At 33.9% G+C, this 25,356-nt stretch overlaps 1 protein-coding gene across 2 annotated transcripts; it reads left to right on the top strand.

Annotated features, from left to right (window-relative positions):
- Positions 1-2: 2 nt before the first annotated feature.
- Positions 3-24,421, top strand: Ecd (ecdysoneless cell cycle regulator). 2 transcript variants are annotated; one of them, XM_027931332.2, is made up of 14 exons: positions 3-328; positions 1,670-1,879; positions 4,779-4,896; positions 7,876-7,963; positions 8,079-8,257; positions 9,203-9,395; positions 10,084-10,212; positions 12,041-12,169; positions 13,507-13,592; positions 16,509-16,615; positions 16,749-16,932; positions 17,872-17,939; positions 20,058-20,272; positions 23,844-24,421. In XM_027931332.2, the coding sequence occupies exons 2-14, from the start codon at positions 1,675-1,677 to the stop codon at positions 24,078-24,080; spliced, it is 1,938 nt and encodes a 645-aa protein (XP_027787133.1). In that variant the 5' UTR covers positions 3-328; positions 1,670-1,674; the 3' UTR covers positions 24,081-24,421. The 2 variants fall into 2 exon arrangements, with proteins under 2 accessions (XP_027787133.1, XP_071467281.1); XM_071611180.1 differs by having other exon boundaries at positions 3-150.
- The last annotated feature ends 935 nt before the right edge of the window (positions 24,422-25,356 follow it).

Below are 25,356 nucleotides of genomic sequence, written 5' to 3' on the forward strand. Positions count from 1 at the left end.
AACTGATGGGTTTCAGGCTTTCTCTTAAGATTTCCGCTAGTCTCGGGTCGGTGGAAACAGATCCTGGGCCACGCTCTCAGAGCTCTCAAGTGGAAGAGGAGGCCTAGGAAAGGTCCCACAGCAGAAGCGCACAGGAGAGGGGCTAGAATCGTAAGAGGAAAATTAATGGAAATGAGAAACCTAATTTGAGTAAACAACGCTAGACACCTTCAGGTCCCTGCTGCTTGGTCGCGTCTCTTTCAGGGCTCCGGGTTTTCTCGTTTGTTCTGTGAGGTCTTAACCTGAGTGATCTCAAGGCCAGTCCTGACACTGTAAATTCTGTATAAAGGTGGGTGCTTGGCGTTAAGGGGTGTGTGGGTAGAATTGGTTGTCCCTCTAGATTGAAAGGCAAAATGATGATGTGAGCTGATCGCAATGAGTGGGTGTGCGGATAGAAGAAGCAGTTCCTCAGGAATTCATTAGAAAGCCTTACGAGTAAGCTGAAGAATCGAATCGCTGTGTTAGGGTGGTCCCTCCGGTGCAGTGCCTTCGTTTACTGAGCATCACCTGACAGCAATAGTAAACTAGTCCTTATATTTGTAAGGAAAATTCTTAGAAAAGTATCTACTACCTCTTGGTGTAACAGAGGTATTGACCCCCAAGACTTGAAAAGGGGACAGATTTAGGACAGAGTTGTGAGATCAAGAATCGTGGGTAAATTATTTCGGGGTGAAATGAGCAGACATCTTTTGTAGTTTTGTATTCTACTATGCCATACAATGTTCGTAAAAAGGAAAGTTTTTAATTCTGTAGAGTAAGGGAGATTGTTCTTTAGCGCATATAAAGGGCACAAATTTAAAGCAGGAGAGATTGTAGAAATGGTAAAGTCACACTCCCATTCCACAATTAAGGAGAAAACTCCAGAAAGGGGAAATGAACTGCCTAAAGTAACGCAACTAATTAGAGGCAGAAGTAGGACTTTTTTTTTTTTTTAAGAGAGTGAGAGAATTCTTTAATATTTATTTTTTTTTTAGTTTTCGGCGGACACATCTTTGTTTGTATGTGGTGCTGAGGATCAAACCTGGGCCGCACGCATGCCAGGCGAGCGCGCTACCGCTTGAGCCACATCCCTAGCCCAGAACTGGGACTTTTGATACTATTTAAACAGTGGATGTTAGTGTAGTGTGTCTCAAAGTGTGTTACACACACCGCTGCTAGTACAAGGACAAACATTTATTTATTTTTAAGAGATGGAGTCTTGCTATGTTTCCCAGGGTGGTCCCTAACTTTTGGACTCATATGATGATTCTGCCTCTGCCTACCCAGTAGCTGGGACTATAGGCATGCCCATTGTACCCAAACACATTTAAATTTTTATTCCTACAACTTTATTAGTGTAGAAATGTGATATTGGGTTTCCATTCACTGTATAATATCAAGTTTTCCTTTTAATCTATTTTGAAGTGTAATAAAACATAGTTTTAAGTATAAAAGTCTTTAAAAAATATGAAGTAAAAATTACTATAAATGGTATATAGTCAAGGCAAAAACCATGACAATAGTGTGTGGATAACAGTATTTTAGAAAACAATGTGAATGCAGTCATTTAGAAGAGTTTAGGAAGTGGGACGTTTTTTCTGCACTGTTCTATGTGGTTTATACTATCGAAATTTTAAATGTACTTTTCAAGGAAAAATGGAGGAAAATATGAAGCTTGTTACACTGGAAGACACTGTGGAGTACCACTTGTTCCTGATACCAGATGAATCAAGGGACCCAGAGAAACAAAAAGAAATTCTTCAGAAGTATATTGAGAGAATAATGTCCCTGTTTGCACCTATCCTAGTCCCTTATATCTGGCAGAATCAGCCTTTTAATCTCAAATATAAACCTGGGAAAGGTAAAGTGATTCATTCTTCCTTTAGTGTTGTCAGATTTATATCCTCAACTTTTTAGGTTAACAAGGCTTGCCTATATTCAGGCAAGCCCCTAAACTCAAACTTTAAAAAAAAAAAACTTATATTGATAAAAACTTTCCAATAGTCAATACCTAGGAACTAGCTTGTACTAAAAATTAAGTTCATGGCTATTGTTTTAAACTTTAATTACTTTACTATGCCATAAAATATCTAACTAAACTAAAGAGGTGCAGGTGTCTGGTTTCCTTAATCATAGTTCCTTTTGCTATTTCTCAATTCTTATCATGATAATATGTTTAGTAGGCTGCCCTTTTTCACATGATTGTTTTGGTAAGGATATAAGATTGACTTTGCCTGGCTTATTAAGCTTTAGACCATCATTTGCCACTCATAAGATTTTTTGGTTTTGTTTTGTTCTAAGACAGGGTCTTGCTGTGTTGTCCAAGCTAGTCTCAAATTCCAGAGCTCAAGCAGTCCTCCTGCCTCAGCCTCCCAATTACCTGGGACTGTAGGCACACACCACTATTGATGCCTCAATTCAGAAGCATTTGAGTTTCCTTAACTGCTTTCTTGTGTTGTTGATGCTTGAGATCTGGCCTGTGACAAAATATAGCACTCTGTCCTATCATTTCTTATAGCTTTATGAAAATGAATTCAGGATAGATGACCAAGGCTCTACTCACACAGTGACTTATGTGGAGTCACTGGCATGGGGAGATTGATATCTTGTGATACCATGAATCTGACACACAATCTGGTACTTACCTGTTATCTTTAGCTAGCAGTGGCTAAATATATTCTCTGCTATATCTGAAATATATGCGATTTTTTTTGCAAGAGTGCTGTCCCATTAGCATAGTACATCTAAAACCAACCCCTTACCTGTTTTCTAGAAAATCATCTTTACCCTATATTTACTCATCTTATTTAATGTCATTGCTATCTTCCTCATCATCTAAGTTACTTAGTATTTCATGATCATACTCAGCTTCTCACTTCATCATGTTTACTCAGGCACTAAATCCTGATGTGATTACTCCTAAATATGATCCTTTTTCTACATCTGTTTGACTTTAGTGTAGGCCCTTTTTATCCCTTCTTCTCGAAAATTACAGTATCCTTCTAACTTACCTCTGTGGTTCCAGTCTCATCAATTTCTTACACTGTTGTCAGTTACCTTTGTTGAACACAAATTTGATCATGTCACAATCCTGCTTAACATTCTCTACCAGTTCCCCATTGCTTCAGGAAAAGGTTTAAATGGAAGTCTAATATACAAGGAAGATATACTCTAATTGGAGCTGTTATAATTGAAGAAACTTGAGAGATCCTGAGTAGGGAGAAGAAGAGTTGAGTGGAATGTTCTTTTCACCTGTTTTTTGCTACCACAGCCTTGGAGACACTCTCCATTTGCATTTGTTTGACATTCGTTCTGTTAATGTGTACAGTGATTGATTTTTTTGTTGTTGTTGTTGTTGTTAAACTGTCCTTGCAAACCAGTAATAAATTCCACTTGGTTGTGATTTCTAATCCTTTTAATGTGCTGTTGAATTTGATTACTAGTATTTCATTGAGGATTTCTGCATCCATATTCATTAGGAATATCGGTCAGTAGATTTCTTGTCTCATATTATCATTTCTGGCTTTGATATTAGGGTCATACTGGCCACAGAGAATGAGTCTGGGACTGTTCCCTTCCCTTCATCTTTTTGGAAGACATTGAGGAGAATTGGTCTTAAATTCTTTAAATATTTGATAGAATTCTTTAGTGAAGCCATCTGGTCCTGGATTTTTCTTTGTTAGAAAGTTTTTGATTACTTATTAAGTCTCTTTACTAATTATAGTTCTGTTCAAGTTTTCTGTTTCTTCATAATTCAGTCAAGACCTGGATTATTAAGCTTTGTATTTTAAGAATTTATCTTTTTCACATAGGTTTCCCAATTGATTGGTGTACGATTGTTCATAGTATTCTCTTATTTTTGTGGCATAGATTGTAATGTCCCCTGTTTCATTTCTGATTTTAATTTGAGTCTTTTCTCTTTTATTCTTAGTTAATTTAGTTAGTGGGTTAACTAATTTTGTTGATGTTTTCTAAAAAAAAAAAAAAAAACCTATTCAGTTTTGTTGCTTTTATATTATTTTTCTATACTTAATTTCATTTATCTTTATTGTTTCCTTTCTTCTATTAACTTTAGGTGTAGTTTGTACTTCTTTTTCTGGTTCCTTAGGGTGTAAAATTAGATTAATGATTTGAAATATTTCACAACTATGAAGTTTTGCTCTTAGACTACTTTAACTGAGTCCTGTGAGTTTGGGTATGTTGTGCTTTCATTTTCATTTGTCTCAAGATATTTTCTAATTTCCCTTATGACTGCATTTTTGACTCATTGGTTGTTTAAAAGTGTGTTGTTTAATTTCCATATATTTGTGTATAGTATGCTTGTATGAAATTTTCAGCTTCTCTAAATCCAACTTCCTGATATTTCCAGAATGCTGTTGTCTATTATGCCTCTGTGCCTTTGCGCATGCTGTTCCTTTTTCTGGGAAATTCATCTCTGGTCATTCCTCCAGATACCATTCTTTCTTACAATAAAGGAAGCATCACCTTAATGGTATCACTCCCATTACACTCATATAACCTTTAGTGCATGCCTCTGTTCTAGGTTGATCATCTTGTTTTGAGATGATTTGGTTGTCTCTTATTTTAGACACTGAGGTTCTCAAGAATAGGCATCTTGTATCTTGTTCAGAATTGCAACTCCAGTTCTCAGAACAGTACTTGGATCATAGTGAATGTTTGTTTGATTGCATGATTGTGTATATTTTTATTTGCAGTGACAAATTTATCTGATCATATGGTTGCTTTTTTTATACTTCTAGGAAGTGTTCCTGCTCATTTGTATGGCGTGACAAAGTTTGGGGATAATATTGAGGATGAATGGTTCATCGTTTATGTAATAAAGGAAATTACAAAGGAGTTTCCAGAGTTAATAGCAAGGTATTGTAGGTTATTTTAATTATTCTAAAGGAATTTATTTTTTTAAACTAAGTCACCACATTTTTAAACATTTAACAATTCTTTTTCTGAGCTCTGGTCAAAATTGTGCAAATTTGGGACATAACTAAAAAGTTACCTCAGTGTTTTTTCTTCCCCTTCTCTTATGACTGCCTTTTCTTGGGAAATTATTATTGGAGAGTTCAACTTCCAAAATATTGGAAACAAAGCATACTTATTTTAAGTTCTATTTTTTTTAATTCTAGCTACAAAAAAAAAATTCACGTTAAAACTCAAACAATACAAAAGATTGTACTCCTCTGGTTTCCTAGAAGTAATCGACATTAAATTCTTTTGTTATCTGGTTGAAAAAGAGACCATTCATCTACATATCCTAGAAAACATTTGGCCTTTGGGTTTTTGGAGTTGGCTTATTTCCCTTAGCATGATATTCTCTAGCTCCATCCATTTACCTGTAAATGCCATAATTTTATTCTTCTTTAAGGCTGAATAATGTTCCAGTGTGTGTGTGTGTGTGTGTGTGTGTGCGCGCGTGCGTGTGTGTGTGTGCGCGCGTGCGTGTGTGTGTGTGTGTGTGTGTGTGTATCTCATTTTCTTTATTCACTCATCTGTTGTTGACCACCTAGGTTGGTTCCATAGTTTAGCTGTTGTGAATTGAGTTGCTGTAAACATTGATGTGGCTACATCACTGTAGTATTCTGATTTTAAGTTCTTTGGGTATCAACTGAGGAGTGGGATAACTGGGTCAAATAGTGGTTCCATTCCAAGTTTTCTGATGAATCCCCATACTGCTTTCCATAATGGTTGCACCAATTTGCAGTCCCACCAGCAATGTATGAATGTACCTTTTCCCCTACATCCTCGCCAACATTTATTGTTGCTTATATTCTTGATAATTGCCATTCTGACTGGAGTGAGAGGAAATCTTAAAGTAGATTTGATTTGCATTACTCTAATTGCTAGAGATGTTGAACATTTTTTCATATATTTTTTGATCAATTGTATTTCTTCTTTGGTGAAGTCTGTTGAGTTCCTTATCTCATTTATTGGTCATGCTAAGTGAAATAAGCCAATCCCAAAAAACCAAAGGTCAAATGTTTGATATGCGGGTGCTAATTCACAATAAGAGGTGGGGGGAGCTAGGGAAGAACAGAGTTACTCTGGATCAGGTAGAGGGGAGTGAAGGGAGGGGAGGAGTATGGGGGTAGGAAGGATAGTAGAATAAATCTGACATTATTACCTTCTGTACATATATGACTACACAATTGGTGTGATTCTACATCATATACAACCAGAAGAATGAGAAATTATACTCGATTTATATATGATGTGTCAAAGTACATTCTATTGTCATGTATAACTACTTAGAACAAATTTTAAAAATAAAGCTAACCATAAATCCAAAACATAAGAGAGACCATTCAAATACATACTTCACAGATTTCTTTAATATGTATCTCCATTGCTATATTTTTGAGAAGTTATACACAGAGGAAATGTAAGCAGAAATCAGCATAGGAAGCAAAGTAGTAAAATTGTATATAATTGGGTTTTTAAAAATGGAACTCATTATTCTTTGTAATTTCCCAGCCTGTGCCAGCAGAGGGCGTTTTATCCGACTGTTACATTTTTTTTTTCTAGTTTTTCTAGTCAGCTCCCCAAATCTAATCTTTTTCTACCAACCCAGCTACTTTCCCAACAGAACAAAAGAGAAGAGGTGAAAAATTTGGAAACTTTTTATTATTGAAATTTTAAGCACACATAAAAGAAGAGAGAATGAACCCATTTGTAGTCATCATCCAGCTTCAACAATTACCAATTTATGGTCATTATTATTTTATTTACACCTTCCCCTACTCCTCCATCATATAGAAAAATTATTTAAAGGTAAATATCCAATACTATGCCATTTGATCCTTAATTCAGGATGTAAGGCTAAGGAATAAGAACTCTTTATTTTTTTATTTTTAAGCTTTTTAAAATTTATTTATTGAGATGTTGCCCATGCTGGTCTGGAACTCATGAGTTCAAGCAATCCTCCCTCTTCAGCTTCCCAGGCAGCTAGGATTACATGTATTAGCCACTGTGTGTAGTTGATTTTTTTTTTTTTTGAACATTATTTTGTTTTTCTATTTGATAAATAAAAATTGTATATATTTTTCATAAGCACCATATTTTAATATGTTTCATATATTGTGAGATGACTAAGTTGAGCTAATTAACATAGGCATTATTTCCCTTACATTTTTGTGGTTAGAACACTTAAAAATCTCTGAAATATTTCCAATAATGCAATACACTATTATTAACTACTGGTACTGTGTTGTACAATAACATGTTCACTACATTACACATAGGCAAGATCTGCAAGGATATACAAAAAACAATAGAGGAGGGTAGGAATGTGCAGATAGGAACAGAAGTCAGGGAGACTTTTCATTCTGTAAATTTTTGTATTTTTTTAAAAAAATGTTAACCATGTGAATATATTCAAATTAAATAAAAATAATGTGAGGCCAAAAACATATATGTTTGTATGTATGTGTGTGTATACTGACATATACATTTGCGTGTACTATGGATGTATATATATACATATACATACATATATCTTTCAAGGCTCAAATAACACTTCCTACATAAAGACTTTCCTAATATTGGCTATATGTGATTTTTTTTCTTTTGGAAACCTATATTACCTTGCATAATTTCATATTTTTGTCTAATGTTACTTGCTTTTCTTATTTTCTTTCCTTATCATCTCTTTCTAGTTCCTCCTTACAATCTTATAGACTCCTTTAGTGCTTACTGGTATTTAAATGTTTTGCTTTTTTATAGTAATCTATACAAAGTATATATTTATCTACTAAGATGAAGGAAAAATTTTATTAGACTAAAGCTATTTTGAAAACTAGCAAATATGTGCTTTTTGAATGCAAAATTGAATCTTCTTTTCATTAGGATTGAAGACAATGATGGTCAATTCTTGTTAATAGAAGCTGCCGACTTCCTCCCTAAATGGTTGGATCCTGATAATAGTGTCAATAGGGTAAGTTTAAAAAGGTTTAGAATATTTACAGAGATGAGATTATGCTGCATTGTTTTCGCATGTATCTTAGCGTTTGCTAGTGCCTGCTATGAAATTAAAATGTGCCATTTTGCAGGTCTTTTTCCACCAGGGTGAGTTGTGTATTATTCCTGCACCAAGAAAACCTGAAGCTGAATCCTGGTTACCCACTACACCCCCAACAATCCCACAAGCATTGACTATAATCTCGGCACACCCAGAAAAAGTTTTAGCTTCAGAATTAGTACGAGCTTCTGTTAACAGGCGTATCAAAGGGTAAGAAAAATAACTGTCATTGTTTGTTGAGGAGCCTTTTGTTTTAGTAGGACTCAAGTCTTTCACTGAATATGGAATGCCTTTCACCGAAATTACAAATACCATCTCTCTTCATGAAATTGACTAGAAAGTTAAATTTATGGATTTTTAAAACTAAGAAATAGGGTTTCTGTTGTTGTTTAATACAGCTTCTCACTATGTCGCTCAGGCTGGGGTTGAACTATTGGTTCCAAGTGATCCTCTTGCCTCAGTCTCCCCTGTGACAGGGACTTCAGGTGTGTGTCTTCATGCCTGGTGTAGATATATCTTTTACTTCCCATTCAAAAGTATTATAATCTAACCCCAATATTTTTGCATTTATTTACCTTAGGTATTGTGGCTGTTATCTCTATCCCTGTATAAGAACATATTAGATCTTTAAATGAAAACTTAAGGAAGCATGATGTGCTCAAGTTTTTTCCTGTGGTTCTGGAACAATATGTGGTATTCTTTGATGTATGTGAAATACTTAAAAATTTCCTTCAGAAGAGAAAGAAGACATCACCATACTAACATTTTAGTTCAGCCATTTAAATTTGAATACCTATTAAGTGTCTAATACCATTCAGATCTTAATTATATTAAATATCTCTTTTAGATTTATTTTGGAAAAATAAAGCCTGAGCTTATCCTTATTCCAAAATATAGTAGGTTTTGTGTATGTGTGTTGTTGTTGTTTTAGCTGCCATAATCTCTTTTTTGTTTTCCATTTCTTCCCACTTTTTATTTTTCCTCTCTTCTTTCCTACAGTCTTAGAGTATGTACAGTATATCTTTCTTTTCACCTCTCTTGTCACTTTCTATTCTTGATGAACCATGACAAAATAAGATGTTAAAGGGGAAGTAAATGGTATGAAAATTATAGATATTTATATTAAAACAAAAGCAACTCTGTTACCTGTCATAGGTACCCAGAAAAAATTCAAGCTTCCCTTCATCGAGCACACTGCTTCCTTCCAGCTGGCGTTGTAGCAGTACTAAAGCAGCAGCCCAGATTAGTGGCTGCTGCAGTTCAGGCATTTTATTTGCGAGACCCCATTGACCTACGAGCCTGTCGTATTTTTAAGACATTCTTGCCTGAAACACGAATAATGACATTGGTAAGATATCTTTCTTGGTCATTTAGTTTCTCTCTTTGAAGAGTTAAAACATAATTTTAATTGTTCTCTAGAAAAAGTTGAATATATTCTGTTCCTTATAGCAAGTTAACACACATTTTTTTTCTTCATTCTTTTTTTCCACCCAATGGAGGAAGTTTTCAAGAGACCTGACTACCCATTTTATATCTCAGTGTTCCCTGGCTATTTTTTACTATATTTCCCCTATTTCTAGAATTATTTACTTCTTAATAATAAAATGTGTCATCTCTCCCAGAGAATTAAGAAGTATTCTTTTATTTTCTATCCCCCAAACTGCCATAAAATGTAATTAATAATAAGAATTCCATTGTAGAGTGTTGAGGGTGGAGCTCAGTGGAGAGTGTTTACCTATCAAGTGTAAGAAGCTTGGACTCAATCCTTAGCACCACCAAAATATAAATAAAAGAATTCCACTTCTGACAAATAAAAAGTAGGCAGTAGGGTAAATTTTATGGTATGTGAATTATGTCTCATAAAGATGTTATTGAAATCAACTATGCAGTGAATAGGTTGGGTGGTCTTTTCATTTCATTTGGGAATATATAAGTATGAAGCTCATAAATGAATTATTGTTAGATTTAACTGTAAAATGATATTCAAATTTTTAATTTCCCAAAGAGACTTATGTATTTTGTGTCCCAATGCCCAGGTCACTTTCACTAAATGTCTGTATGCACAGCTAGTACAACAGAGATTTGTGCCAGATCGACGGAGTGGATATGAGCTTCCTCCTCCATCTCATCCTCAGTACCGAGCCCATGAATTGGGCATGAAATTGGTAATGTTGATCTAGCATTATTTTTTCCTTCTTTTATGTAAAAGGTTTATTGACAGAATAAAGACACAGTACAGAATGTCCAGAAATATGCCATGTTTATGTAAGAATATAATAAAATGTGTTACTTTAAATTGGAAGGAAATAATGGATTATTCAATAAATGATGATAGGACAACTGTAAAGCAATCTTCAAAATTAAAGTTGATTCCCTCACACCTATACTAGAATAAATTCCAGTCAGATAAAATATTTAAATGTAAAATTGAAACCATAAAATTTAAAAGAAAACACAGGAGAACACTTTATGATCTGAATAGCAAAGGTTTTTTGGGGTGTGTTTTTTTTTTTTGTAGTTGTGGATGAACAGAATGCCTTTATTTTATTTGTTTATTTTTGTGTGGTGCTGACGATCAAACCCAGTGCCTCACGCATGCTAGGCAAGCGCTCTACCACTGAGCTACAGCACAAGCCCAGGAAAGGTCTTTTTAAACATGATTTAAAAGCAGGAGCAATAAAAGAAAAGATCAAAAAATTTGATTTTGTAAAAATTTCTGCTTGAGGAAGAAAAATCCCATAATGTCATAAGAGTACAAACCTGGAAAAAATATTATATTTGCAACCTAAATGAAGAGAACTGACTTCTCTAGTATAGGAAGTATTCCTATAAGTCAATATGAAAAAGGTAATACTAATCAATTAATTAAAAAATGTTCTGAAAATGTGAACAGATTGTTCACTGAAAAGGAAACACAAATTATTTAACTCAAGTTAAATGTGAAAAATGTTAACCCTTTTTTGTACTAAAGAAATTCAATTTAAAGCTACAAAATAGTGTTTTTTACCATTATATTTGGCAAATATCAAAAAATTTGATACATGTGCTGGATTGGTGAGAATATATAAAGAAAAGGTAGACTTGAACATTGGTGATAGAACTAGAAATTGATTCATCTTCTTAGGAGAACAATTTGGCAATATCCACCAACATTTAAACTGCACAAATCCTTTTGCTCAGCATTTTCACATTTAGAATGTTTCTTCCATGTACTTTATATATGCACAAAGATATATATGCCTACTTATTGTTTATTGTAGCTGAAAATTATAAACTTCTTAAATGTCTATAGAAGGAGAATAATTAGATAAATTATCACTTATCCATGAAGCAAGATAGGTGTCCGTATGAAATGTTCTCCAATAATATGGTTAAGCATGAAAAACAAAGTTCAGAATAGAGTGTATTGCTATTGAGTGACAAAGGCGTGGACTAGCAAGATGTACATATGCAGATATCTGTTTGAGGGCATTACTTCAAAAGGAGATGAAAATGGTTAGTAACAATCTCCTTTAGAGTGACCAGGGAAGCTCTGTGATTGAATTATTTTGTTATACCCATCTGTTTTATTTTTAAATAAAAAGCCTTAAAATGAAATGATTTCATCCCTTTCATATATCTGAGACCATTCCCAATTAATTTCTAATTTCTGTTACAGAAAAACTTTCTGTAAGCCTTTTTATAGTCAAATGAAAAATGTTTTAATTTCTGTTTTTTGTAATCGGCAGGAAAAGGAATTTCTTTAAAGAGAGCAGGAATCTTTTTTTTTTTAAGTTTTCTTTCCTTTTATAATATTTAGTATTCTAAAGAGAATCAGAAGCTTGGAAATAAATTTGTATTTTTCATAAAATTGAAAAAGTGTTAGAAATGTCCATATCCCCATGTGTCCAGTCACCTAGTTCTTGAGTATGGCTAAGTAGATAGAGAGTATCTTAATAAGATAATATGGGAAAACAGTAACTTAATAATAAAAATTTTGCCTATCTCATCTAGGCTCATGGATTTGAGATCTTATGTTCCAAATGTAGCCCACATTTTTCTGACTCCAAGAAATCCCTTGTGACTAACTCACCACTTTGGGCCAGTTTCCTTGAAAGCCTGAAAAAGAATGATTACTTTAAGGTAGGACTTGTAACATTTTTGAAAGTATATAAAGCAGGGAAAATCAAGCCAGTGACTTTAGTTCTGAGGTCCATATTTAAATGTATAAAATAGGTATAGAAACTTGAGTTAAAGGGGATCTTTGTAGTTCAGTGGTACCCAAGATCTTGGAATGGAGTAATGAGAGGGTATCTTGACTATTTTCAGTATTAGAGAAATCTAATACTATTTGTATTAAGTGATGAAAGTTATTATTTGTATAAGATGAACAAATTGTAAAAATTATAAGCAAACATGAAGATACCAGATAGGAAAATTAGCAAATATGTGGATAAAATGTTGACAACTAGTAAATGTCTCTCAAAATATACAGCATCATAGGTTTAAAGATAAGCGTATGAGTTCAGTTTGGAAGACAATTCTTCATGTATGTAAAAAATGATATGAGTGATATTTAATACAATCAAGAGTATGTTAAACTTAGTACTCCTGTACATTGTTGGTAAAGTAACATTGTAAATTGGTAGAACCTTGATTGAGAATAATTTAATAGTAGGTCCCAGAAGCTAGAGAAAGGCTCAAACTCAAAACCTTTATTTGAATTATTATTCAAAGTAGAGAAGTCCATAAGAATGTGATGATTATAAAGATTGTGAAGCAGTTTGAAAAAGTATATAAGCTATTATAGTACATTTTTTGAGTAATATAAAACATTAAGTATGAATACCATTATAAATATGCATGTAGAAAATAGAAGTGATGTGTTGTAATGAAATCAGGCTATATATTTATTTATTTATTTATTTTTTAGTTGTAGGTGACAGAGTACCTTTATTTTATTTTTATGTGGTGCTGAGGATCCAACCCAGTACCTCACATGTGCCAGGCGAGTGCTCTACCACTAAGCCACAGCCCCAGCTCTAGGCTACTTTTGATTCATTTTGCAAACTTTCTGTACTTTGTTTTATAAATTACTTTGTAATTAATCAATTATATCTTTTTTTGTTTTGTTTTGGTACTGGGGATTGAACTAAGATGCTCGACCACTGAGCCACATCCCCAGCCCTATTATACCTTAATAAATAATTAAATAATAGAAATAGGTAGAAAACTTTCCAAACTGGAAGTAGACCCTGAATGTTGAACAGGATTAGAAACCACTACATCTGGCCTACTCCCTCTATTCATTTAAAGAAACTGGAGCCCAAACAGGTACATTAATGACAAAACAGGAACTAGGACTCTGGCCTTATAATTCCTAAAGAATACATCTTACACTGCTTCCCTGAAATTTGCTGGTGTTATTTTAATGATACTTTGTAAGTAATATTCTGACGCACCATTATTATTTTTTTAAGGGACTAATAGAAGGTTCTGCTCAGTACCAAGAAAGGCTAGAAATGGCAAAGAACTACTTCCAACTCTCAGTAAACCGTCCTGAAAGGTGAGTTATAGTTAGGACACCTACAACAGAGTTGGCTGGTAGTTCTCTTTAAGTAAGAAAGTTAGTTGATTGTTGTTTTAAAAGTAACGTAGTCATTCATTATAGTAAATAAAGATGTGAAAAGGAAAAAAATTTATACCAGAGTTGACCACTATTACTATCATGATTTATGCCTTCCAGGTTTTTATTCCATTGATTTTTTATACTTTAAGAAATTTTGTATTTTTGTACATAATTTTTATTCATTATGATCTTACATTTTTTATAGCATTAATAATCTTTATAAATATAATTTTAAATAGTTGTACAGTATTTGAGCAAATGGATATGCCATAATTTACTCAATTATTGTTCTGTGGAGAAGAAACAGAAATTAACTTAAATACCCAACATTTTAATTAGTGTTGCAGGAGAGATTCCCATTCTCCACACTAGGATAATTTTTCAACAATTTAAACCAAACTCACATCTCCCTTTAGACCTGTTCTTGAATTCCCAATGTTTAGAGTTTTTTTTTTTTAAACAACTGAATTAATGTCATAGATTCCCCCGCCCCAAGCTCTGTTAATAGTACCATCATCTTCCTCTTTAGTTAAAGCCCTGACTATTCTTGGATTTGGTGTGTATCATCTTATGCTTTGTTTCTTACCTCCCTGCCATTTCAGTTACTTACTTTTTGAACTATGTTAGTACCTAAACTTGTTTCCCAACCTCTTCTCTTCCAATTCAACTATTAGGACCAGGAAAACCTGCTTAAAATATTATACCTCCAATCAGGCCACTTTCTTTCTTTCTTTTTTAAAAAAAAGAGAAAGTGAGAGTGAGAGAGAGAGAGAGAGAGAGAATTTTTTTTTAATATTTATTTTTTTAGTTTTCAGCGGACACAACATCTTTGTTTGTATGTGGTGCTGAGGATCGAATCCGGGCCTCACGCATGCCAGGCAAGCGCGCTACCGCTTGAGCCACATCCCCAGCCCCATGCCACTTTCCCTAGTCCTAAAATTATTAGGGATTGTTTCCCCCATCTCAGTACTGGGGATTAAATCTAGGGCTTCACACATGCTGGACAGGTAATCATCAAAAGCTACAGCCCCAGCCCTATATAATTGCAACTACCTGAAATACACATCAATAAATGGATAGATGAATTGCAATATATTTTCTTCAGATTTATTTAATTTGTTTTAAATGGGTATGTATAACATGATGTTTTGAAATATATATGCATTGCAGAATGGTTAAAATATGTATTACCTCACATAACTTGACAATATGTTATATTCTTCAAAGATACAGAGAGTGGATATTAAATATCTTCACCACAAAATTAAATAACTCTATAAGGTAATGCTTGTTAATTAGTTTTATCTAGCTATTCCACATGTTTTAAAATATCATGTTGTATATGATATATATACAATTTTTATCAGTTAAAAAATAAATTGGGAGAGTGAATATGCAGAAATATAATAAAAAGGAATGATACTAAACATATTGGTAAGCAATTTGTTTACTTACTATGACTTGAAGAGCTTGAAAAGTTGTTATAAAATAAATTTGCCTCATTAAAAAAATATAGCTAAATGGTATTACCAAAGCATGTCATAATTTAATTCTCTACATTGTCAACATTTGTTTTGAATTTGTTGTTATAACAGTGTTACAGAGAACATCTTTGTGCATTAAAAACAAATCCTGGGCTGGGATTGTGGCTCAGCTGTAGAGCACTCACCTAGCACAGGCAGGACCCGAGTTCGATCCTCAGCACCACATAAAAATAAAGGCATTGTGTTGTGTCCATCTACACCTAAAATAAATAAATAAATAAAAATAAACAAATCCTTTCCATTCTTTAAGAACTAACTCAAATACCTCCTCCCTGAAGCCTTTCATTATCTCTTTTTAACTTCTCTGTCCCACTGCAATGAAAGTAGTTACCTTCCCCTATGTCTCTCCTTAGCATTTGCTATTCCTGAATGATATGTATTTGGCCATTGGTTATGATTATTTGTATGTTTCTTTTCTCTCTCCTGATAATGTTTACGTAGTATAAAATAGGAACAATTTCCCATCACCCATGTGATTTTGCATAGTATGCAGATACTTGTTAAATTAATGCAGGTTCTTTCTACAATTTAATTTGTTCCATCCTAAACAATTTATACTGGGTTCCAGTAATTTATATAACAAGCCATATCATCATCATATAGTAACTTACTCATCATATAAACAATCCCTATGCATATTTTCTTAGCAGAACACAAAATAATATCAGAAGACTTGATTTCCAGACTTTCCTCTGTCAATTAAATGAACTTGCAAAAGTTATAGAACTTCTCTGGGCTCTGGTAGTCTCATATAAAACAGAATTGTTACCTCTTCAAAACAGTAATTAGAGGACCAAAAAAGAAAATGTACTTAAAGTGTGCTAACATAGCATGTCATACATGGAAGATTAATATATATAAAATATACTTATATATAAATATATAAATTGAAAGGGTTGTATTAGATCAACAACTTCATAGTGGTGCTCCTGAACAAAGGGGAAGGCAAAAATGGGTAGGTCCCTGAGTTTCCGTTCTCTGCTGTAATCAAAGCCATTTTTCTTGAACTTTTCTATATTTTATGCTTCCTGGTAAAATTTTATTTTGAGAAAAAGGAGTCTGCAATCTAAAACAAAACAAAACAATGTTTAAAACAAAATGGACTACCGATTTTTAAATACTGTTTTATTTTATTTTATTTATTTATTTTTTACATGTGGTGCTGAGGATCGAACCCAGTGCCTCACACATGCTAGCCAAATGCTGCACCACTGAGCGACAACCCCAGCCCATAATACTGTGTTTTTATCATCGCTCTTCTAGGCTCTATTATAAAGAAATACTAATGTCTTTTTTTTTTTTTAAATAGTTCTCTTGCTATGAGTCCAGGTGAAGAAATCTTAACCATGTTACAGACAATACCATTTGATATAGAAGAGCTTAAGAAAGAAGAAATTAATCTTCACCCAGAGGATGGTAAGTGATGGATCAGGATACAGAAAGAAGGTTAGAAAGAATTAAAGTATCCCATTAAGTCTCATAGGGTCTTTCCTAAGACTTTTTCTCAGGCAACTTTAGGATGGCAATATCATGCTTGCTTCTTTTTCAGATGACCGGTGGTTAGATCTCTCACCAGATCAGCTGGAGCAGCTACTTCAAGAAGCTGCTGGCAAAAAAGAATCACAGCCCATTCCCAAGAAGGAGGAGCAGGACTATGATTTAACTCAAGTCTCAGAGAGCATGAAAGCTTTCATATCCAAAGTCTCAACCCACAAGGGAGCAGAGCTACCTCAGTAATTTGTGTTAAAGTATAAATATCTAAATAGTTATAAGTCAATATTGAAGTCATCTAGTCAATGGGAAATGCCATTTCCTTTTTTTTTAGTAAATGATTTGTACTTCTTTTCCACCTCTTTTGTTGCCTGGTATTGGTGATAATTTACCCATAGGAAGTCAGAGTTCTAGTAGCCTGATCCCTTATAGTCCTTAAAGAAGCCAGAAAGACTCCTTAACAGATTTAAGAACCATGGCAGAAACCATGCCCTTTACTCTGTAGACGTTTATCCGGAGCCTCATGGATTCTTAGCGTCTACCTCTCAACAAATTTAGACTTCTGATCTCATACTCCACAAGCAGACTGGGAGCTACAAACTCAAAAGGGGACAGAAGGGCTCATCTGAGGCAGAAATAAAACAGAAGAAATGTGAAATTATTTTGTCAAGTAATAAGGAGAAAAGGTAGAATTGCTCTTTAGACAGCAAATGTATCTTTATTAGTGCAGATGCTCTTGAGCCTTCTGGAGAGATTAAAATTGATATTCATTTTCTTTTTAAGAAGGCAGAGATGAGGGAAGGTATGTTCTTATTTATTTTTCAAGCTTTGGTTTTTTTAAAAAAGGAATAAACTTTATGTAAATGAACTCAGATAAATACATACTTTGACTGATGCTAGAAATACCTTATAGGGGGCATATAGTGAATGGGTCCCTAAATGCATAAGTTAAACATGCACAGATGAAGTGAAATTCTTACTTTTTTCATCAGACTTTCCTATTTTTGTTGTTGTGCAAGGCCAGTAAGCACAAGAACTTTTTTTTAAATTAAGACATTAAAACTGCCATTTTTTTTTCTGTCCCTCTTTGATATTTTTTTTTTCCTAAGAATGGCACCACTTTAGCAAAAGTCTCAAAGACTTGTATTCAGAATAAATTGTCTTTTGCCTTTATCTTGCAGAGAACCTTCTGAGGCACCAATCACTTTTGATGCAGATTCCTTTCTTAATTATTTCGATAAAATTTTAGGTGAGTTACACTGTGATGTTTACTTATTTTGAAATTGTAAGGAGTATGGCTGTTGCTAGAGAATTGGAGCATTAGATCACTGAGAAGTCAAAACTGTTTTTTCTTCATTGTTTAGAGTTGCTTTCAACAATAAATTACTGCCCTGTTTAGTGATTTTTATAGAGGCTTCTAGTCAGTGCTTGACATAGTTGCTGCTTATGAAATATTTAAGTGAATGAGTTTATGTGTACAGATAGGTTTTACCTTGGCTTCTGTATTATACTGCTTTTTTTCCTCTTTCAGATAGTCTATATTTACATATCAATAAGAAAATGGCTAACAGCTCAATAGAAAATCAACATAGGATATGAATAGGCAGTTCATTGAAGAAGAAATATATTTAGTAAATGTTTGAATATAATTAATTCTTCCTAGTAAGCAAGTGAATGCATAAAAAAAAGTTTGAATTTTTTTGCCTATAATATTGGAAAAATTTTTTAAGATTGATAATAACCACCTTATTTATTTTTTTAAAATGGCCATTTCTTTTTTTTTAATACGTTTATTTTACTGATTTATTTTTATGTGGCACTGAGAATCGAACCCAGTGTAAGGCAAGTGTTCCACCACTGAGCTGTAACATCAGTCCCATCAATTTATTTTAAGGGTTGGAAAAATGAACATTGTCAAACTCAAGGGATAGAAGTGTAAGTTGTGTTTTCACAAGGAAGTTTGGCACTGTAGAGTGTTCATAATTTTTGACTTTGCAATTTAGCTTCCATGAATTTACTCTATGAAAAAGATAAATGTGCTAAGATGGTCACTGCATCATTATAGTAGCAAAATATTGAAATATCCAAAATGTCCACCAATAGATGTCTACCAAGAGGGAATGATTAATTAAATCACGGTATGTCTATATTATAAAATCTCTACAACCATAATAAAAATGAAGTCATTTGTATGTTCTGACAGAGGAAGACCTCTAAGACATTTAAATAAGTGGAAAAGCAAACCTCATTTCAATATGAACACTGTTACATAAAGTATGTTTATATACATCTATAACAGTTTAGTCAGTATCCAAACCTTAATTTATGCAGAACTGTTAAAAGATGAAATCTGATTAAACTGTTAAAAGATGTGTCTGAGACAGAAGGAACACAAATTCAAAGCTAGCCTGACCAATTTAGTGAAGCCCTAAGAAACTTAGCCAGAGACCCTGTCTGAAAATAAAAAAATAAAATAAGGGCTGGGGATGTGGCTCAGTGGTTAAGTGCCCCTGGGTTCAATCCATAGTTAAAAGAAAGAAAGAAAAAAAAAAAAAGTCTCTGAGAAGAGAGGGAACTGCGAGAGTGTTGCACACCTGTAACTCCAGCTATTCAGAAATATGAGATAGAAGGATGGCAAATTCTAGGCCAGCCTGGGCAACTTAGCAAGATCCTGTCTCAAAGTAAAAAGATCTGGGGATGTAGCTCAGTGGTAGAGCACTTGCCTAGCACTCACATGGCCCTGGCTTCCATTTTCAGTATCACATCATATCCGCATGCACACGTGCACGTGCGCATGTGCACACACACACACACACACAGAAACACACGGCTTCCATTTTCAGTATCACATCGCACTCGCGCGCACACACACAAAAAGAGTGAGTTATGAGACAGTACTATGGTTTGAATATTTACATCAATATATATATATATTTTTTTATTTTTGTTATTATTTTTTATTTTGCCATTCTGGGGAATGAAACCATGCTAGGTAAATGCTCTACCACTGAGCTACACTCCCAGACTAGGTTTTTAATTAAGAAAAAAATTTTAATTAATTGAGTTTACTTTTTAAAAATTTAAGGGGCTGGGGATATAGCTTAGTTTTGCCTCTCATGCACAAGGTCCTGTGTTCAAACCCCAGCACCACAAAATAATAATAATATTATTATTTTAAAAGCTTAATTGGCTCAGCCTGGGTTTTCCTGCAAATATCTAATAACCTTCCCATTTCTGGAAGGGATTTTTGTGAAGTAGTTTGCCTGTCTATATTGATCCTGTTCTGTGTATAACATAATTCTTTTGAGAAGTGTAATCACTCAAAAAAATTTACCAACTGGCTCATTTTATGTTGGGGTCTAAATAGGGCCAAGACCTCATGAATCAGATTCTGATGATCTAGATGAGGAAGACTTTGAATGTTTAGACAGTGATGATGACGTAGACCTAGAAACACAAGAAGCTGGTGAAGAGGTATCTCTGAAAGGAACTTTTGATGATCTTAAGTCATACATGGCCCAGATGGACCAGGAACTGGCACATACCAACATTGGCAAAAGTTTTACTACCCGGAAACAGCTGGTAAGTGTGTTTTTAACCTCTTTCTTAAAGTATGTTTTGTAGGATTGCTAAAGTCATATTCTATCTTAGTTTTTCTTTTCTTATGATGGTGATATTTGAAATAAAGAAGAATACTAATTTGTGGTGACGGATGCTGGAGATCAAACCCAGGACTTTGTATATGCTAAGCACACACACACTACCACTGAGCTATACCCCAGCCCCAAGAATGTTAATTTTTTCCTAGATTATATAAACTAGGCATGGTATATACACATAGCTGGTGCTTGTGTTCCCAGCTGCTTGGGAGACTGAAGCAAGAGAATTCCTTGAACCCAGGAGTTTGGGGCTAGTATAGACAAAATAGTGAGATCCTGTCTTTAAAAAGCTTGGGGTGTAGCTCAGTGGTAGAGCATGTACTTAGCATACACAAGACCACTTGTTCAGTCTTCAGTACCAAAAAGTAAAGGCTATAAATTTTATTTTCTGAACATGTATTACTTATTGTATGCTATCTATAAAATAGTCATATAATGTGCTCAAATGAATATGTGGTTATGCACTACTATTGCCATAATAAATGGATTTTATAAAAGCAAGAGACAATCTTAAATATCCAAACAATTCCAAATCTTGTTTTCTGTGTTTCCCCAATTTAAAGCCAAATTTAGAATCATTTTCCATCACATTTTTATCCTAGTTTTTATGCCAGCACTGTCTAGTCTTAAGAGACTTTATGGAAAGAGCGTGGACCCTGGAGTTTCATGGATCAGAGGTTGATATCCAGCTCAACAATCCACTGTGAATGAATCCATTAATCAGTAATCCTCATGTCACAGAACTAACTTGAACCAAAAGAGACAACAATGAAACCCATAATAGGTGTCTAACTAAAGTTAATTTCCTTTGCTTTGATCATCTAAACCATATTTAAAGCTCTAATTGCTTTCAGTATTGTCAAACTCTAATGGAAACCATATATTAGATTTATCTAAAGCAGTACTTAAATTTCGTTGTGAATATAAACCACCTAAGAATCTGTTAGAGTTTTGATTTTGATTAAGCAGATCTGGGATGAGGCCTGAAATTTTCTATTTATAGCAAGCCATAAATTATATGGGTGCTGCTATGTAGACAACACTTTGAGTCACAAAGTACAATCTTTCAAATCTTTTTCCCAGCCTGTGAAATCAGAGACCAAGTAGCAATTCAGTGTCTTTATGGCTGGACTCCACAAGCCTTAGGTTTTTACTTTAAGCTTTGTTATTGGAGAAAAAAAAGAAATCTAGCTTCTTATATTTAAGAGAAAATTTAGATTCTTGTCTTTTTTTTAAATTAGTGTATTATAGTTATACATAGTATTGTGGCTCTTTTTGACATAATAATATAAGTATGGAATATAATTTGCTCCATTTCAATCCCAAGTACTTTCTCTTCCTCTCCTTCTTCCTTTCCCCTGTTCCCCGCCTCTACTCTGCTGATCTCCTTTCTACTTATTTATAGTTTTTTTAAATTAGTGCTTTATAGATGTACATAAAGGTGAAATTCACTGTGGTATATTCATATATTACATAGCATAGTTTGGTAAATTGCATTCCACCATTCTTCCCTTTTCCTGTCCTTCCTCTCTCCCCTCCATCCCCTTCCCCTACTCCACTGATAATCCTTCGATTATCATGGAAGTTCTTTGTCTTTTTTTAATGTTAATTTTATGTTTCTCTCTCTCTCTCTCTCTCTCTCTCTCTCTCTTTTTAATAGTACTGGTGATTGAACCCAGGGGTACTTTACACTTACCACTGAGCTAAATCCTCAGACTTTTAATTTTTTATTTAGAAGAACAAATATTTACTTTGTGAGATTATTGCTGCCTGCAGCCTTTTACCCCCACCCAGTCATAAAACTTTATAAAACAATCTCTAACAGGAAACAGCACTAGCTCATAGTTTCCTGTATTAAATATGATCTTTTTCTTAGCCAAATGATGCTGGTGCTATAATATGTGACTAGAACCAAAAGAGTTAAAAAAAATACTAAATACCTGCTCTTCAGTTTAATGTACAAATGAATGAAAGCAGCGTAAGGTCTAGGTCTAGCGTCCAAAGTTACAATAGGCACTAATAATAAAAACAGAATGACAATGACAAATTCCCCTTTTTTGCCCACTATTCTTGCAACCACAGCAAATGTTTAAAAGATTTAAAGCACTCCAATGCACCATCTTTCATAATATAATGAACAAAAAGTTGAAATCTGTTCTTTAAAATTGTTCTACCTTATTTATTTTTTATTAGCTACACATGACATTACAATGATCTTGGCAATTCATACATTTGAATCAATTGGGGTATAATTTATCATTTTTCTGATTGTACAGATTACAGAATCACATTGTCATATAGTCACCTATATACAAAAATAATAATAATGTCTATTCTGCCCTTCCTATCCCCTCTTCCCCTCCCCTCCCCTCCCATCCCTTCTCTCTATCCAATCTAACATGACACACTTTTTTTTTCTCCTCACAACATCATACATGTATTCTGTATAACGATGAAGGTCTCCTTCCATCTTCTGTGCAACTCCCCTTCTCCCTCCTTTTCCCTCCCACCTCTCTTCCCTATTTAGTGGTAATCTTCTCATGCTCTTCCTCCCTATCCCATTTTGAGACACCCCCCTTATATCAGAGAAGATATTTGACATTTGTTTTTTAGGGATTGGCTAACTTCACTTAGCATAATCTGCTCTAATGCCATCCATTTCCCTGCAAATGCCATGATCTTGTTATTTTTTAGTGCTGAGTAATATTCCATTGTGTATAAATGCCACATTTTTTTAATCCATTCATCTATTGAAGGGCATCTAGATTGGTTCCACAGTCTAGCTATTGTGAATTGTGCTGCTATAAACATTGATGTGGCTGTGTCCCTGTAGTATGCTCTTTTTAGGTCTTTTAATGCTCTTTTTAGGTCTTTTATGCTCTTTTTTAAAAATTTTATTGTTACTGGCAGTCTTGCTAAGAAGAAGTTGCCCAGGCTGGCCTTGAACTTGTGATCCTCCTGCCTTAGCCTTCCCAGTTGTTGGAATTACAGACATGTGTCATGGCAGGCTATTTCAAAATAGAGATAGAAATCATCCAATTTGCAGAAATTTTTGCTAGAAGCAGGTGTGGTGGTGCACTCTTGTAATCCCAGTGACTCTGAAGGCTGAGGCATAAAGATAGTAAGTTCAAAGCAAGCCAACCTCAGCAATTTAGCAAGACCCTAAGCAACTTAGCAAGATCCTGTCTCAAAATTAAAATAAATCAATATATAATGCAGCTCAGTGGTTATATACTTGGGGTTCAATTCCTAGTACTAACAACAAAAAGAAAAGAAATTTTTCCTAGAACAAACTGTCATAATCTTTAAAATCAAGTTTTAATGTGTTAAATCATGTAGACTATTAGACTTCATTTTTACTTTATATCACAGGAGATATGAAATTACATTTTAAATTTGAAATTCAAATATACATTGTTGCTTTGTGTAGCTTTTTACTGTAATAAACATTCAGCCTAAGGGGATATTATTCTGTGATTTTCTTTTCCTTCCAGAATAAGGAACCTCCATCCCAGACTGCCAGTAACAATTCAGATGAGGAAGATTCTGGTGCAGGAGATTCTGTTATGGAACCAGTGGATATAGACCTGAACCTGGTTTCAAATATTTTGGAATCCTACAGCTCCCAAGCTGGACTGGCAGGACCTGCCTCCAACCTCTTACAGAGCATGGGAGTACAGCTGCCTGACAACAGTGATCACCGAGCCACAAGCAAGCCAGGCCAAGATTAACCTGCATATTTAGCTTTTCTTTTCTCTCTTTAAATAATTAATGAGTCTTGAGTGTGTTCATTTCTAGTTTTAATTATTCATTCAATAAAAATGGTTTTTCGTTACAAATTTCATGGGCTGTCTTCTCCTGAACCCCAAATATTGCCTTTTCTGGATTGATAATTTCTATTATATCTAGAAATATCTTTTTAAATTTATTTAAATGTTTTTCTGTTACATTCTTTCCTGTCGTTCTGGACCTCTAATTAGGAATATGTGTTTGTTATTTTTAGTTGATTCAGAAATTATAATATTCTTCAAGTTTGCATTATTGTTAATAAATTTGAGTTATTGACACCTTCTATAGTTTCCTTGCTGTGGCTCATATTTTATTGAAAAAAATAACTGTACATGTGATAAGATTCCTGATATGCTTAGGCAAATTCTACTATATGAAGGTTATTTGTTACATTTTTGTACATTAAAATACTTAAATATTTCATTCCAAATATTTTCATTATTACTATCTTTATTTCATTGGGGTTATCATTTTGTTATTATGTTTGATAAGGCAAGGCTCATCACATAATTTCTGTTTTGGTTATCTTGAACATTTTACCAAATCCAACAGAGGTATTGCCAAAAATATATATATTTTTTCTTTTTCAATGCAGAATATAAATTTATTTCCCAAAGTAGAAACTCATCAAAAAAACTCTTCATAGAAGTTGAGAATTTAGCCAGGTGCTATAGCACACACCTGTAACACCAGTGGCTTTAGAGTCTGAGACAGAAGGATTAAAAGTTCAAAGCCAGCCTCAGCAACATAGTGAGGCCCTAAACAACTTAGAGAGACCCTATCTCAAAATTATAATATTTCAAAATTCAATCATGTACAGTGTTTAAGCTCTCCTTGTTTAATTAATTGTTCACTTCTTCTCTTAGTGTAGTGATAATTTATTTTATTAATTTTTTAGACCTTTATTTTACTTATTTATTTTTAGGTGGTGCTGAGGATCGAGCCCAGTGCCTCACAGGTGCTAGGCAAGCACTCTACCACTGAGCCACAACCCCAGCCCTGTAGTGTTTATTTAAATGGCTCTCCTTTTAGAGAATGTGTCTTCCATAATTTCAATTTACTGAAGACTTATTAAGTTTGGTGTTTCCTTCATTGATACTTTAAAGATTCATAACTGTTTTTGAACAAGTTACTTGAATCAAATATATGAAATATGATATGTCAAGAGCTTTGTAATGTTTTGAACAACCAATAATTTTAAAAAAATTAAAAGAAGAT

This window comes from Marmota flaviventris, chromosome 4, assembly GCF_047511675.1.
Source record: "Marmota flaviventris isolate mMarFla1 chromosome 4, mMarFla1.hap1, whole genome shotgun sequence".
Lineage (NCBI taxonomy): Eukaryota > Metazoa > Chordata > Mammalia > Rodentia > Sciuridae > Marmota > Marmota flaviventris.